Consider the following 17545-nt stretch of genomic DNA (forward strand, 5'->3'; position numbering starts at 1 on the left):
GTCACTGAATGCTGTAAACCCATACATCAATCCTAGAACACATTTACCTGTTGCAGCTTGCAGAAACCAAAATACTGTAGGACTTATCAACTGAAAGTAGAGTTTTGTAAATACGTTGGTTCGGGTGGATGATTTAGATTTAACTGCATTGAGATGGGCGTTGTGATGGGCACTTGAAATAGTCATAGCGCTAGACTTAGGGCCTAATGTAGATTTTGGCTGATGAGTTACTCCGTCACAATGATAACAGAGTAAGCCCTCCACCAAGGTCTAATGGTGCCCTCGGATTTCCACTGAAGAAAATATATCTTTCTCTTTGATACCATTATCTTCATATTAGAGACATTAACGGGGTCATTACGACCTTCAGCCGCCTGCCAAGGTCTGACCGCCGGGCAGCCGCCAATGCGGCCGCACTCCCGCCGCGGCCATCAGGAGATCCCCGCTGGGCCGCAACACAGGAGCCAGCTCCAAATAGAGCCGGCGGTGTTGCGTCCGTGCGACGGGTGCAGTTGCACCCATCGTGCTTTTCACTGTTTGCATAGCAGACAGTGAAAAGCTGCACGGGGCCGTGGCAGGGGGCCCCTGCACTGCCCATGCCGCTGGCATGGGCAGTGCAGGGGCCCCCAGGGGCCCCGCGACTCCCCTTTCTGCCAGCCTTTTCATGGCGGCGCAAACCGCCATGAAAAGGCTGGCGGGAGGGGGACTCGTAATCCCCTGGGTAGCGCTGCAAGCAGCGCTGCCCTGGAGGATTACTCCCGCCGGGACCAAAGTGGCGGAAAACCGCCGGTCCCGGTGGTGTGACCATCGTAATACCAGGGATTTCACCGCCAAAACAACCCTGCCGGTCTTTGACCGCCAGGGTTGTAATGACCCCCTAAGTCTGAGCTGATTCTTGCAGTTAAATCAATCAATCAATCAGGAATTTGTAAAGCGCACTACTCACCCGTGAGGGTCTCAAGGCGCTGTGGAGGGGGGGAGGTGCTTAAATGGTTCCAAAGCTGCATGAGCACAGTAGACCAACTGGTGTCTAATCAATGATTATTGTATCACCTACTCACACATCTCCTTAGCCTTGTCTCCTGGGTGTAATAAAACCTTAACAGGACGTGGGCAGGGAGGTAGCCTTTCTTTAGGCCTGTGGCTGTAAAAATCTTCTCGATTCGTTTGACTTCAGACCTCCTTTCACCCTCTGTATTCAGGGCTTGAATAGCTTGTAGCAATGTTCTGGGGATCCCCAAAGAGTGACTCAACCTGCACTCCATACCAAAAGCTCGGAAGAATCTGCAAACAGACGTACAGCGGTGAACTCCTAACCAAGGCTCCTTTAGAGGCTCGAGTGCTGGTGATAAGGATGGTATCAGTGTCTTGCATCCTTTCCTAATCCCTGTTGGAGTAAGTGGAGTAGCTGCTTGTTGGTTGTTGTTCCCTCCAGCTCAATGAGTGGGGCTTTTGCACAGATTATCATGTCACTATCTAACAATGTGTTCTCCGCACCCCACCTGTAATGTAAAGCCTATCCCTTTTTCATGTAAGGGGTGAGGCCCTGAACCTCTAAAGGAGTCCGAAGCAGGTGTTAAAAAGGTGAGTTCCCCCCAATAGTTGATCTTTTTAGTAAATGCTTATCGGCACACAGTCTGGGCTTGGATCACGAGAAGGCCTAGTGACTCTTATCAAACTTTCCACCCCAGAAGTCACTATCCATTTGTTGCCAATGCTATAATCACTGATATGAGCTTAACTTTTAAACCCATTTTAAATATTTTGCCCAAAGGAATCTTCATCACATATAGTCCATTTCTAATCAGCCAATAACCTGAACTTTGTTTACATCATTACTAACATTTTCGTCCTTTGAGATGATTAACAAAGTCCCAGAGTCTCTGCAAATATTTTTCTTTGCTTAACGTTTAAAAGTCTCCCCATTTCTTGTTGTTTTACTAGTTTTTGCCTAGCTTCATCCTGTATTTTTATCCTTGTTTGACTTACTAATCAGGATTGGATCAGGCAAGCCTCACTTTAAACTCCATAACATTTTCTGGAGCTTCCTTTTCCAAAGAAGGTTTGCATGCAAAGATGTCGTCTTTGGAACTGTTTCTTGGTTTTGCTGGTGGACGGCGGACTGCGGACTCAATGCCCACACAGTGCCAACAGCAAACTAGTAAGTAGTTGATTTTGGCCATGAACAATTATATTAATCAGTCCTGGAAAGTGTATCCACAATTGTAATAATCAAATTATCATATTAAAGTAGGATTATGACTTATGACATTTCGCCTACATTTGTTATCATCCACCTCAAAGGTTTAAGCACCTCAAAGTTCCTTCAAGCCCTTATTTCACTAACCTCATTTAGGCTTTTATAGCAATGAAACAGGGGACTTTAAAAGGGCACATGAGCACTCCTGTTGAGCTTTAAAATGCTGACACTCTGAAAGTTCCAAGAAATCAAAGATTGGCCAGGGTCTGGCTTAAAAGAGACTGGCTAGAGTAAGAATGCTGAGGGGAGCACAAGGAGAGATCTGGGACTAAAGAATCACTGGGGCCAAGGTGTTGGTGAAAGCAGGGTGTTCTAAGACTGCAAAAGCAACAGCCGCACAAAGGAAAGGAAAGGGTGATTGTGAAGGGGATGCGAAGATGGGCATGACTGGCTGGAATTGAATGCTAGAGGGGCACACATGAGAGTGAACGTAGAAGCGATGACTGCATAGAGGGCAGAGGTGACAAGTGAAAGCTGGGTATGATAGTGCGAACAGTGATGACAGTAAACACTGGTTGGCCTAAAGGGATGGGGTACCAGAAAGCATAGCAAGGGAAGGAGATTGCCCTGACTGGTGTAGCTACAGCATGCATGTGTAGAAAGAACTGTGTGACCAAGACTGCAGCTGGGGGATTGGTGAAAAGCGTGTGAGGGTCTTAAGTGTGACTCACAACCTAGGATGGCTGGTGACCAGGGAAGTCAGAGCTGCTTCAGATCTCAAGGGTAAAAGGATGGTTTGGAACATAGTGAGGCCAGATAATGCTATTGAGGCCACAGTGCACCAAGGGAAGTATTAACATGAAGAGTACAGAGAATTTAAGACTGTTATAATTTTGGTGACAGAACTTACCAAGTCTGCCGAGACGGCTGTGGTGATCAGCGAGTAGGGACCATTCACCAGAGCTCCAGAGAGCAGCAGCATCCCTGCAAAGACAAACCATATGAAGGCTCCAACTCACCGTTATCTGCAGTGCAGCCAGCACTGATGTTCTGGTGACAGTGTCTACTCACGCCCCTCACTGCCTTCCTCGAGCTCCAACAGACACACCAAACAGACTGCGCGAGTGAACATAATTCAATGACCACAAGCAGTCACCAAAGAGTGTCCACTGATGACAACCTACAAGACATCATCAACCTCCCCGGTGGACCCACTAACAGCATCCACTACCCAAGAGCAATCACCAAGGGCTGTTTACTGCTGTCATCAAATCCACATCACCAACCTCTCCAGAGCAGCCAGTATCAAATGGACCACCAGAAGCTCACACAGCGTATCCACTGCCATCAAACACCCCCATCGCCAGCCTTCATAGTACTCACAGAATCCAATGTCGCACTAGAAACTGCCATTCCCCACCACCATAAACGAACACCCTATCACCACCGCCCACTGCACCTAGTATCACTATTCACCCCCCACCACCAGCTGCCACAGAGTATCCACCACCATCAATCAACATCTCGTCACCAACCTCTCCAGTGCACCCAGCTACCAATGCACCACCACCACCAGCTGCCACAGAGTATCCATTGCCGTTACCAACCTCAGCAATGCAACCAGTACCACCAACCAATAGCCATAAGCAGCCCCCCTTGGAGTGCCAAATTCTATCACCAACCTCCACTATATGCTACGTGGATCTAGTGTTTCACCATGAACCACCACAGAGTACCCACTGTTAACAATCTAAGCCAGGAGTTCAGAGATTGATCCTGAAGGTGTGGATGAGGCATAAAACATGCCTTTCAGGGGGTCAGTGCTGATCTCGCTTCCAAGGAGACCCCGGCATCTTCAAACCCATTTAAAACCACCTTTCTGACAACAGACACAATTCTCTGTGGTCTTGGGGGGTTCTGTTCCAAGCTGCGGTCACGCACTGAGAAGGGGTTGTGCCAGAGCGAAGAGGAAACCACCACCACTCCACTGGCCCTCAGCCATCTTTATGGCCGTCCCTTCACTGTGATCACAGATCACAAGTGCCTGAAACCTATCTGTATAGATCCTGCACCACACTCCCTGGAAGGAATGAGAATCATGACTTCAGTTGGGCATAATGAGCTCTCAGGTAGCCTACAAGCCTGGTAGAATGTCCACCCAGTGGAATTTGTGTCCTGTTATCTTTACCTAGCAACCTCTCAAGAAATTAAGACCATGACAACATATTGGCCTGTCGTCAAATGCACACCGCCAATGGCACAACCTGTCTCTAAATTAGTGGCGGACACTGGACACCAGTGCTGATGAACGCAGTTGACTGCTCTTGGAGGAGCTATAAATTTACTTTTGAATGTCTCTCCTATATGATAACAAGTGCCACATAGCAAAAAGGACATCCATCATCACTGTGTTATCTAACGGCGTCTCGGAGCTATCACGCTCACAAGAAACTAATCTTCTGAGGGGTGACAAAATGGTGACACTTCAGTGCCCCATCGAAGCAAGGGTCGGCTGGCATGCTCTGGCCACCAAGAAGACAAGAAAGTAGGAAAAATTGGAAAGTATGACTCATTGGATGGTCTTAGAGGTGAAGGCTGCAGGCATCCTTGATCAGGCTGAGACCCTGGCAGGTGATCAGCATGGAGTCCTGTTTGCTGCCCTGTGACAGACTTGCTGGCTGTTGTGGGCAACTTTCAAAATTCGACATGGTTGTACGTCAGTGTTCTTGAATCACCCACAAGCAAAATGGTCTCCAGCCTCCACTGTCACTTGGAAGTCTACACTGCCTGCTGGTTTCTCTCAGTTCACTGTCTGTGTAATCCAGAATGCTGACCAAGAGGATTGCAAGGAAGGGAACAAAAACACAAGCAGCTACCAACGTGAACATACTGTACCCTGTCCTGACATGTACCCACTGACCCCCTGAGAATCTCAACCTCAACGAGGAGCCAGCCCTGTACGAACACATCTCCACTCCATCTGCTAACACAGCACTTACTCATAGCCCTCTAACCCACTACTGCATTATACACGCCCCACTCTCACCCATCCTCCTGTTTACAATCCTCCAACACTCCACTGTTCTACACAACACCCGACCAAAGTCAACACTGTATCCGACTTCCCAAAGCTCCGCTGTGTTCATCCAACCTGCAACACTTCACTGCACTCACCCATCCTCCAACTACTCATAATACTCCCACACTGCACTAAAAATTCTAGGCTTCCCCATGACATGAAATGTGCCCCTTGCTGAAAGCAGACTTGCAGACCCGTGCTACTTATGATTCCTCAGTCTGTACACGCGACCTAAGGTCTTCTTACATGTTTCATACATGGGATGCTGTTACCCCAGGGAAAGCATCAGCGGTTACCAGCCACCACCTCAAGTTTTGTGCTATTGCAACAAAGGACAAGTGCTCACCTATGGTTGCCGTCATCCCCATCTTACTGACGGATGAGAAGACGTAAAGCTGCAATGAGAAAACACAGAGTTTAGGCGGAGCAAGGGCTGTTAGAAATCTTCTATGTTTAATGCTAGGTGTATAAAAGCTGTTCTTGGTGCAAGGGAGGATGTATTGAGATTGTTTATTTATGAGAAGAAATAACCAAGCCTGCACCTGTGTAACTTAAGAAGGAATAAAGTGCACAAGGAGTTCTTGAGCCTCTGTCTGTGTGTGAAAAGCTGTAAGAAGGGCTCTTTCTGAGCATGAGAAGGAAACAAACTTCTGTTTGCCTAAGAAGTAACCAAAACACTGTCCATCTGAGGAGTAACCCAACCTCTCTACAGTTGTGAGTAGTAATTGAGATTCTGTCTGTACCTGAGGATTAATGGAGCCTCTCTCTGAATGTGAGTAACTATGACTGTCATTGTGTTAAGGAAAGAGTAACCAGGTCTTCTGCCACGTGACGTATACCTGGATTCACACGCTGTGCTTTATTCCACCATCTAGTGGTTGGGTCCGGAGGGGTCTGTTTCTACTCTCATTCTCTTCTCCCTCAGACCCTTGCCAATCATTTGGCGCTATGTCCATCCTTCTATGACATGAGAGGTGTGCCCCAGAGTCCCCTGCGCATGGCTGTCACCGTCCGTCATGGACCGAAAGCACAAGTGAGAATTCAGGAACCATGAAACAAGCAAAGTCAAGTTTCACCAAGGCAACACTGGAAGGAACTGAAAATACGAGGACGCAAAGGGTCAGCAACAGGTTTCGAGGGAGCTGTTTAAGAGAGAACCTCAACCACATCAGTCAGAGAAAGAACATCTGAAGAATCGGAGGCATCGCAGATGCTCCCTTTATATTCTGGCCAAAGAGACACAACAAGTTCACCCAGGAGAGTCATGAGGTGTGTAACCTCTGTCTGCCGAGCGATCAAAGCTCAGAAGAGTGTGACGTGTGTCAAGTTCCTGTCCAAGACCTTGAAGACCAACGAGAAGCAGAAGTGTACACACGATGCCATGACTCAGCCTCAGGACCAGCAACCCTTCCTGAGAGACCTAGGACCGTCGGGCAAAGAGCAGAATCCAGAGGAAATAGAAGTGGCTCATGGTGGAGAATCCAGTGCCAAAGAGGTTGTTTTCGACTTCGGGAAAGAGAAGGCAAGGAAAAGGATGCCCAAGGAAGGAGAGTCAAACACGGAGCAAGTGGATCAAGGCGAGACCCTCGAACTCAAAGTCCTTGAAGACCACCCTGATAGAGAAGCAATCAAAGGGAAATCAAAACAGAAGTAACCCCACAGGTCGAAGTCCAAAGACAACGCTGACAGTAAACCATCAGAACGAGCCTCAACTCCAAAAAGGGATTGACAATGTGAGAAGGAGAAGGGCCCTAAAGAGAAAGAGGCTTTGACATCACAGAGAAAGTTCTCAACACCGAACAAAGGTCTCTCAATGTTGAAACGAAGAAACGCCACCTTGAGGCCGAGATGAAAGCACTGTGGAGTAAGAACAAAAAAAAAAGATTTTGACAATTGTGAATCCCCTGAAGATGTTAGAAGGCATGGAAAAGAAGAAGAGCATCCAGAGCTGGGGACACCTGAGACCCATGAAGAGGAGGAAGAGGAAATCTTCTACGAAGAAGGGGATCAGAAGAAAGGTCGCTTTTAGCAGGGCTTATTCCAGGCCCTGCAAGCATCGAAAATGGATGGCAGACTTTTGACATGGATCCCTTGAGGAATGGGCCAGCGCATACCCCTTCAAGTTACTCACCCGATGTCACGGCAGTATGCAACGCTGAGGATACCTATGGGATTCACTTGGAACAGAAAAAGCCTGACTTCTTTTTCCTGCTTCAACCTCTATTGAAAAACCATTACCTCTCAATGTTACCTAGCGTCCGGGACCAGGGTAGAGAGGCTTTCAAGAAGCCAGCAGGAGGAAAAGCAGAAAGACCCAGTGGCAAGGAAACTCCTCTCAGGACCCTATTTACATTAAATGGGAATGCAGCAACAGACTCCATCATCGTCACCATTGCACAAAAGAGAGCCAGTGCACCCGCTGCCATGGGGACCGCACGAGACAAGGAAAGCTAGAGGAAGAAGACAGTAGCACACATGATGGAGAGGTTGCCGGCCATGCAATGGAGCAGAGCTAACTCCAACCCACTACTCAACAGTGGGCTATCAGGAGCAGGAAGAGATGGAGTTGTTGCAGCAAATCCCGGAACAACATAGAAGAGGACGAAGGCTGTAATCCAAGAGGGCAAAACCATGTCTAACACATGCCTGAAGTTGACACTGTGTGCAGCTGATAACCAGCAAGCAGTTGTGATCTGGCACCACCCTCAGGAGTCACGTCTGGAGGTCCAGGATTTAAGCAGAAAGTGCAGGCAGCGATAACCATTCCCTTCATGGGTGGAAGCCTTTTTGGAACTGCAGTGGATGAATCACTGAAGAGGATGAAAAGAATGACGACACCACAAGCGAGAAGGATGCCTTTCAGTTCAGGTGTCCGTTCCAAAGAGGAAATGCGCCAAGAAGAACACCGACAAGAGAAAGCTTTCACACCACAAGTCAGCACTTAGAGCGCAAAATCACAGAGGCACTACCTCACAACACCAAGGCAGTCCTTTTGAAGATGTGAGAGGTCACACCCAAGTGACTAGACAAGACAGCACCTCCCCCCCCACATGCAACACCAATAGGGGGCAGAATATGAGGTATCCCACCGGTAGACTTTTCTTCAATGCACCAGTCATTGCAGCATTACTTGATAAAGCAAAAGGACTAGCACGGCCAGCGTCAGTGTCCACAACCATATGGAATGTACATTTTGTACTTACACACCTAATGAAAGTGCCCTTTGAACCTATACATGAGGCGGGACTCAAACACCCAAGACAACCTTTTCAATCACCATTACGTCTTTACAAAGACTCCGCGAATTACAGCAGGTACTCACAGCATAAGAACCCTACCTGCAGAAACAGAGGGACGGGACGGCTAAGATGAGAAACCCACAATTCCTGCTAAAAGCCAACTCACCCTTACACGTAAACCAAACCTTACAGCCACCAAGGTTTTTGCAACAATCTAACACGCACGTTGAAAGGGCCCTACAAGCTCCGGACATCATGAGGGCACTCGTACTATCAGCAGGAAACAAAACAAATTAGGCAGGGAATTCAATTCTTCATTTCCTTTGCAGCATCAGATAAAGGCTCGCCAGTCACCAAGAGGAGCTTCACAGGATGGAAAGTGAAAACATCCCAAACATACTACATGACTGAATTGTTACTACTGGGAGAATAACAGAGAACTCACTCCACAGGGAAAAAAGAAGCAACAATAGTTTTTATGACCACCCTTTCCATAAATGGCATCTGCATAGCAGCTACATGGTCCTTCATACACACGTTCACAAAATACTATTGTGTGGACCTGCAAGACAACGAAGAGGCCTCAACTCAGCCTCACTAAAGGGGAGACAACTGCTATAAACCCAATCCCCAGCATATGAATCTAGAAAAGATTCTCAGTGCACAACAAAATGTGGCTGGAGCTGTTTTGCAGTTTGTAGAGTATTCTCAATTCTCACATGACCCTCCCTCCTTCCTAAGGAGGTACCTGTACCAAGACACAGGAAGCCCAAGGGACGGTACAATTCACCAAAGCGGGAAAACAGAAGATGGTGACTGTGCACAGTGGCTGCAGGAGCATTTCTGGACCCAACCACTAGAAGGTGGAATAATGCATACCATGTGAATCCAGAAACCTCTTGAAGCTGCAAAACTACTCCTACAGGTAAGTGACCATTTTCTTTTTTACTCTGTGTCTGAGGAGTGACCCAGCCTCTGGCTGTGAGAATAAACACCCAAGTCTGGGTGTCACACGAGTAACCGAGCCTGGGCCTGGCTCTGACCAGTTACTAAGCCTCTCTCTATGTCTGAAGAATAACCAAACCTCCATCCGTATGTAAGAACTAACTAAGCGCCTGACTTCGGTGGATGGGTTACTCCATCACAAGGGTGACAGCTATCCCGTCTGCCAAAATCTAAATCCCAGTATATCCTATGGGATTTAGATGTCAGTGGACAGCCTATCCGTCACAGTTATGACGGAGTAACCGGCTGCGAAATCTAAGTAAGGGCTTCCGTCTCTGTCTGAGGAGTAACAGACAACTCTCTGTGTCTCAAAGTAATCAAGCCCCAGCCTGTGTGCCAAGTTACCAAGCCTCTGTTTGTGAGAAGAGGAAACAAGTCTGCTTGTCTCACGAGTAACCACGCCACGGCCTGTGTCTGAGAAGTAACAACCAGGAGTCTGACTGTATCTCACAAGTAATCAAGCCCCAGCCTGTGTGCCAAGTTACCAAGCCTCTGTTTGTGAGTAGAGGAAACCAAGTCTCCCTGACTCACGAGTAACCATGCCACGGCCTGTGTGTGAGAAGTAACCAACCCTCTGTGTCTGAGAAGTAACAACCAAGAGTCTGACTGTATCTCACAAGTAATCAAGCCCCAGCCTGTGTGCCAAGTTACCAACCCTCTGCTTGTGAGAAGAGGAAACCAAGTGTCCTTGTCTCACGAGTAACCATGCCACGGCCTGTGTGTGAGAAGTAACCAACCCTCTGTGTCTGTGGAGTAACAACCAGGAGTCTGACTGTGTCTCACAAGTAATCAAGTCCCAGCCTGTGTGCCAAGTTACCAAGCCTCTGTTGGTGAGAAGAGGAAACCAAGTCTCCCTGTCTCACGAGTAACCATGCCACGGCCTGTGTGTGAGAAGTAACCAACCCTCTGTGTCTGAGAAGTAACAACCAGGAGTCTGACTGTATCTCACAAGTAATCAAGTCCCAGCCAGTGTGCCAAGTTACCAAGCCTCTGTTTGTGAGAAGAGGAAACCAAGTCTCCTTGTCTCACGAGTAACCATGCCACGGCCTGTGTGTGAGAAGTAACCAACCCTCTGTGTCTGAGAAGTAACAACCAGGAGTCTGACTGTATCTCACAAGTAATCAAGTCCCAGCTTGTGTGCCAAGTTACCAAGCCTCTGCGTGTGAGGAGAGGAAACCAAGTCTCCCTGTCTCACGAGTAACCATGCCACGGCCTGTGTGTGGGAAGTAACCAACCCTCTGTGTCTGAGAAGTAACAACCAAGAGTCTGACTGTATCACACGAGTAATCAAGCCTTAGCATGTGTGCCAAGTAACCAAGGAACTGATTTAGATTTAGGCAGATGGGTTACTCTGTCACAACGGTGACGGCTAATCCGTCTACCGAAATATAATCTCATCATTTCCTATGGGATTTATATTTCGGAAGATGGGATATCCATCACTGTTGTGACAGAGTAACCTATCGGCCAAAATCTAAATCAGGCCCCAAGCCTCTATCTGTGTCTCAAGAATAACCACATTTCGGTCTGTGTGAGAGAAGTAATCAAGCATGTATGTAAGGAGTCTTGAAACCTCTGTGTGTGTGTGAGAGAAGTAATCAAGCATGTATGTAAGGAGTCTAGAAACCTCTGAGTGTGTGTGAGAGAAGTAATCAAGCATGTATGTAAGGAGTCTTGAAACCTCTGAGTGTGTGTGAGAGAAGTAATCAAGCATGTATGTAAGGAGTCTAGAAACCTCTCAGTGTGTGTGAGAGAAGTAATCAAGCATGTATGTAAGGAGTCTTGAAACCTCTGAGTGTGTGTGAGAGAAGTAATCAAGCATCTATGTAAGGAGTCTAGAAACCTCTGAGTGTGTGTGAGAGAAGTAATCAAGCATGTATGTAAGGAGTCTTGAAACCTCTGAGTGTGTGTGAGAAGAAGTAACCAAGTCTCTGTATCCCAGGGGTAACCACGCCACAGCCAGAGAGTGAGAAGTACCCAAGCCTCTCTGTGTGTCTGAGAAGTAACTGAGCCTTTATCTGTACCAGCTTCTCACTGTGTAAGAGGAGGGGCAGCTAGGGACTCTGCCTGTGTAGGGTAGAAGGGAACTGAGGCCTGCATCAGTGACCAGGAAGAAGTGAATGAGGTTTAAGTTTTATGTAAGACTACCAGCTATCTTACTTTGTTAGGGAAGCAGTAGCTAAGGCAAACGTCTTTCGAAAGGTACAATAACAGTCACAGCATAATACACAGGGCCTGATTTAGAGTTTGGCAGACGGGGTACCCTGTCATAAAATGGAACGGCGTACCCTACATGCCAAACCCTCGCCCTGCCCTCAGTTACAGATGGGCAGATATTCTACCGACAGAGCCCCTGGTGCCTTACTTTATGAAATTCCCTCTGACAGCCCAATGAAGTAGGGGTCATCGGAGGAAGCAAATTTCACTATCAGCCCTATTTAGAGTGGACGGTGTCATGCCTTTTTTTCCCTGTTCATCACTGCCATGAAAAACTGGAGGTGAGCGGCAGGAAAAAACACAATAATGACCCTCACACCCTGTGATGAAACACCCCAAGCTGTGGAGGTTAATAGTTTTACTTAGGGAGTTTGTTTCTGAAAGAGAAAAATGTCTAATGCTTGGTGGGCAGCCCTCCAAATTGACTGCAGCCATCCATCAAACTTTTAGTACGCTGACAGGAACCACTGTGACAAAGATTAGTTTCAATATACAGAGATGACCATTGGTCCGGCTGCCACTTCTAAATTGTTGATGGTGGATTACCATCAGGACGGCAGAGGCAATGTTCTCCACCATCCCTACGGATGATACTCTGTTTGCAAAACTGAATCAGGTATTAGTCCTGTCCTTATTTGATAGATTTTTTTAAATGCCAGTAAAAAAAAAAAAAAGAAGTGCAGGAGGAAGCAATGTGATGGATAATGTGTGAAATGGACCATGGAAAGAGTAGTTACCGAGGTACAACTCGAGTGGCCAAACCCTCTAATACTTTGTGTCTCAAAATGTACGGAAAGGTGTAACTGAGACCTATGCCGGAGTATGCGTACCAATAACCAAGTTTTCACTATGCTCTGTAAGTGTATCAGTAATTGAGACTTATCTCTGTGTACGTTCACCAGCAATCAACGCTTTCACTATGCTGTGTATGTGTATCAATAACTGAGACCCATGTCTACATAATTGCATTGATGGATGAGGTCTCAGTGTTTGCAACGAGCCCCTGGCTAAGACCCATAGTGTGCAAGCTAAGGGCTCCCCCAGGCTCTTTCTGCCTGCCTACAATAAACACAGACAAACCTCCAGAACTCCAAGTGGCTTAGAAGTAACTTACTGTAGGTGCTGCAAACAATAACATCAGGCCACATGTGGATGCCCTTTTGTGCAGTTTGTCCGATAGCAGTCCGGCCATAATTCCACCTGTGAGAGAGAAACAAAGGGCTCTCAGAAGATACAACATCCCCAAAAAACACCAACAGTGGGGTGTGTGTGCCACATGAAGCATAGCCTACAACGGGTAAGAAAGACCAGATGGATTTTTAAAAAAAAACATTTTGTGTACTGCTATTTAGCTATTTCGAAAAGTGTTTTAAACTTAAAATATTCCATATACCATGATCTTTTCCTAATAAGTGCTCTTTAAATTTATGTTTGAGGTTGTACTGGTGTTAAGAGTGGTTGATACTGAGTTTGGGTGTGAGGTTTTAGTTTAAGGGTGTTTCAGACTAAGAGAGTTCAAGTTTAAGGGTGTTGGCATTTGAAGAGTTTGGGGGTTGAAGGTGTTGCGTTCTGGAGGTGTTGAGGTTTGGAGTGTTTGTGGGACAGGATGAGCTCAGTAGTGTACGTTGGATGATGTTTCAGTAAGAGTGTTTTCCTGTTTGAGGGTGTGTTTGTGGGGATGTTTATGTTTGAGAGGAGTCCAAGCTTGAAGATACTTTAGGTTTAAGGGGTTTTGAGATTGTAATCTTCTGGGTGGGTATATGGAGGCACTACCATACATTGAGAAGATCTATCTCCACTGAAGTCACACCCAATGTCCCAACAAAGAACCGCAAAGGCGAACAACGACTTTGAATTGATCAAACATTGGACTGGCAAATATTTAAATTAAGGATTTGCTGACCCATTGACCATGGAGGAAGGCAGGTTGTTAGAAGATATTAAGGCAGAATCACCCCTTGCCTGTCCTTCATGTTGATTTTTGTGCTTTGAGGAGAAATTAATTGATTATTGTTGTACAACTATTGATGGACCAGCCTTCCATTGTGCTGTGCATGAGCAATTTTTAATATCAGGTCTTTTATTTCTGTTGAGCGTTTGATGGCAGATGCAGTGTTTACTAGGCCTACTTTAAGACCTTTGGTGCTGGTGGGTTTTTGTTTACATGCTATTCAGGACAAAGTCTTTTTAAGGTTGGACAGAGTCCTGTATTCTTTATCTTTTGGTTTTGCGCTCAGTTGATCGCAGCTGTATTTTCTATCATTCTGCATTACTTTTTAGTTAACTTAAGGTACAATTTGGGTTAATCTTTCAAGGATTCTCCTGCTTAATCTTGGAGTGGCTCACACTCAGACATTTATGGAGTTGGTGGGTGTGCCATGGGATTCTGTGAGCTGAAACAATGCCTCACATGTCCACAGCGGTGTTGGTTCGGCTGTAACAAAGGTACTAAGCATTCTCTTGTGATAGTTCTTAACTGGAAAGACGAAGGGCATCATTTTGGGTTGGGTGGCTTTCAAAGGTTGAGAGAAGTCTTGCCCTCCCACCCATTGATTCGCTTGTCTCATTTAGAGGCAGGTGGTGGTCTCTCAACGAGGACCTACAACCGGCTCTGCCAGCCTCTAACGCACAGCTGCCAGTGAGAATGATGTTGGACAGACAGCGCTCCTAACACCATCCTCACCAGCTATTTGCATGTCCAGCTTCCCCAAGCTAAACCACGGCAATCCAGGACAGGAAAAAAACTATAAATACCCTGGCCACCTAGTCCCACATTAAAATAAATCATTTTAGTTTTTTGCAACAACTCCATCTTGGAGGCTTAGCCTTTGGAAAATAAAAAGACTGCTGACTGGTCCAGTGTTCAAGCATGGAATAGCAGACTGGCCATCACATATTGCTTTTACGAATGCTGAGAAAGGATTAACATGCCAGCCAGGGTTTCTTCAGAGGCTGACCCACAAGAGCTTGCGTGAGGTACGAAAGTGTGTATTATTTAGTGTTCTAGAGTGTTTTATTTTAAAACCTTTTTCAATCAATGTGTGAATCACAGGTTTTAAAGGTCTGCAGACTTCGTTACTAAGTGATGCTTAACTTCTTTCATGCTTGAAAATGAAGCAAGGTTACTATTGTGAAGGTGCTTTCGACGCTATAGCACTCATATTCTATCAGCTCAGAGGGAAGATACGCCAGGAGATGTTTCTGAGCCAGTGAACTGCTGAGGGCGGGTAAACGGGAAGTCCAGCATGCTTCCACTTGAGATAATATGCTGTCAGAAAGAACAGTACTTACAATGCTGAAATTTGTAAAAAAAACAACAACAAAAAAGTGCCAGGGCCCTCATCAGGAGGCCACTTTTTCTTGCCCCCTCATTGCAGCTGTCGGCACTGCAACTACAGTAGCAACCCAGCCTCAAACCATCCCTCCTATGAGTGTGACAAGTCTGACTATCCCAGGCCCCCAAACCTATAAGAATGCCTTCAGTGGCAGGATTTAGTCATTTTTAATGTAGATTGAAATAAGAAACGACTTGTGTTGTGCTCATCTCTAAATTAGACAAACAGCGCCAGCATGTGGCAGACGGTCATAAGTTCCAGTCCCCAAAAATAAGTGCCAGTGGTCAGCACCGGAAACCACCGGCAAAAATTAAGCAATGGGTACTTACCAAAAATGCCTCCTACGTCAAACAAGGTTGAAAGATCTGCAGCCTTCTTAACATCAATGTGTTCTGGAAGAAATAGGAAAAACAGAGTTAATCAAGGTATAATTATGACTACCTAATGATAAACCTGGATAGTGGTTTCCTCAGCACCGAGATCGTGGGTGTCCCGTGTAGCATGTGACAGCAAAGGGTTGTCTAAGTGGAGGTGATCACAGAGTGTAGGTGCAGCTCTTAGGGGGCATCAGACAGAGGTGGGGTCTCGTAGTTGTGCTGTAATAGACTGAGATGTACCCTCCACAGAAATGCAGCCCAATACCTCCATCTCAGACACTACTCTTGCGTATACCAATCCCTCCATGTCAGAAGGACACTTCTCTTGCGTATCCCAATCCCTCCATGTCAGAAGGACACTTCTCTTGCGTATCCCAATCCCTCCATGTCAGAAGGACACTTCTCTTGCGTATCCCAATCCCTCCATGTCAGAAGGACACTTCTCTTGCGTATCCCAATCCCTCCATGTCAGAAGGACACTTCTCTTGCGTATCCCAATCCCTCCATGTCAGAAGGACACTTCTCTTGCGTATCCCAATCCCTCCATGTCAGAAGGACACTTCTCTTGCGTATCCCAATCCCTCCATGTCAGAAGGACACTTCTCTTGCGTATCCCAATCCCTCCATGTCAGAAGGACACTTCTCTTGCGTATCCCAATCCCTCCATGTCAGAAGGACACTTCTCTTGCGTATCCCAATCCCTCCATGTCATAAGGACACTACTCTTGCATTTACAGATCATTTTCAGACCCTGCAGCCCAACTGCCTCAATGGAAATGATTGAGCACCAGGAGGCCTGAGCAGTGCAGGTTTGATAAAGTACAGCTCAGGACTTCTGGGATCCTGGTGTCCGCCTGACACGGTTCGATCTCTTCGCCCTAGGTGAGGGCAGCACCTACACAAGGCGTTAACGGGTGACCAGCGTCTCGGCCAGCACTCACCTACGTTGGTGATGTACAGCGGCAGCCAGAAGAGGAAGGTGTAGCTGACGAGCTTTGCAAACAGCAAACAGAGTGAGAACTCGATGACTCCCTACATGAGAAAAGGAAGCTGGTTAAAGACAAGCAACAAACAGGCAGAGCACCATCACATCAATGGGCACTTACGTTTTTGTGTTCCAAGTTTCTTTATTGCTTTTCATAGGAGCAATAATCTACATCAAAACTCCATTGATCCAAGATATAAATCAGTCAAGAGTTACCACAATACTTGAGAAACAAACAGGCCCCCCCCCCCCCCCCCACAATGCTGCTTAATCATTGCAGGATATATTTTCGTGTCCATTTATTATTACTCATAAAGAAACAATTGGTGCATCAACCGTGCGGTGCGTCGGAAATCTAAGAATGTGCGTTCGTCGGTTCACGGTTCAAGCAGATGAGTGATTTAGACATATAAGGCATGTATCAGCCTTGCAGCATTATTAGTACAAACTTACAACCTGGCGCTCATTCCTCCCTCCAGGACCACCTCTGCCACTCCTGCCCTTTGCTCATCACGCAGTTCTGCCAGCATCAGTGCCCAGGCAGCTAAACCATCTTCCTTTCGGTCATCTTTCCTCACATGCCTCATTCTGATGTCCTCTGCCACTTCCCGCTCAAACATATCTCTGAGCCAATCAGCGTTGCTGGGGGTTGTACACTCACCCACTGAATGACCATGCGCCTTTTCACCAACAGCAGGACCCACAGAAGGAACTGCGGCTGAGTTTCTGTCTTCCCGGGGTCGGGATGAGCCCCAGCAGTACCATCCGCAGCGTACCCGGTACTTCCATCCGGTCACCTCATGTAGAGCCTTCAACGCTATAGTCCAGTAGGGCACAATCATGGCACACGGCCACACCACGTGCACAAAGCCCGCCGCAGGGGGGCCGTGTGGAACACACTGGGATGAGCGAGTGGTGTATGTCTTCCATAAGGTAGTGGGTGGAAGGTATGCCTGCTCTATAGGTTGTTCTGTATCAGCTTAACCTGTGCATTATAACTCACGGTGTGAGCCCCGCCCTGGACCGGTTCCCATCCCCGGGTGCTGAACGTCTCGCCAGTGCGTCCTCCCGCTTCTCCTGCGCCTTAGGCACCATTTTGGGCCGGTCC

The 17545-nt window shown here is 47.0% G+C and overlaps 1 protein-coding gene across 2 annotated transcripts in view; it reads right to left on the reverse strand.

The window, feature by feature from the left end:
* The window catches only part of SLC37A1 (solute carrier family 37 member 1), a 384263-nt gene that overhangs the window by 35167 nt on the left and 331551 nt on the right, over positions 1–17545 (reverse strand). For both annotated transcript variants that reach the window (XM_069202970.1, XM_069202969.1), the window contains 5 exons: positions 16394–16484; positions 15405–15467; positions 12855–12940; positions 5626–5674; positions 3111–3184 (listed from right to left, as the gene is read on the reverse strand). In XM_069202970.1, the coding sequence (XP_069059071.1) occupies positions 3111–3184; positions 5626–5674; positions 12855–12940; positions 15405–15467; positions 16394–16484 (363 nt within the window). The remainder of the gene's footprint in view (positions 1–3110; positions 3185–5625; positions 5675–12854; positions 12941–15404; positions 15468–16393; positions 16485–17545) is intronic.

The sequence above is a fragment of the Pleurodeles waltl genome, chromosome 8 (assembly GCF_031143425.1).
Source record: "Pleurodeles waltl isolate 20211129_DDA chromosome 8, aPleWal1.hap1.20221129, whole genome shotgun sequence".
NCBI classification, from domain to species: domain Eukaryota; kingdom Metazoa; phylum Chordata; class Amphibia; order Caudata; family Salamandridae; genus Pleurodeles; species Pleurodeles waltl.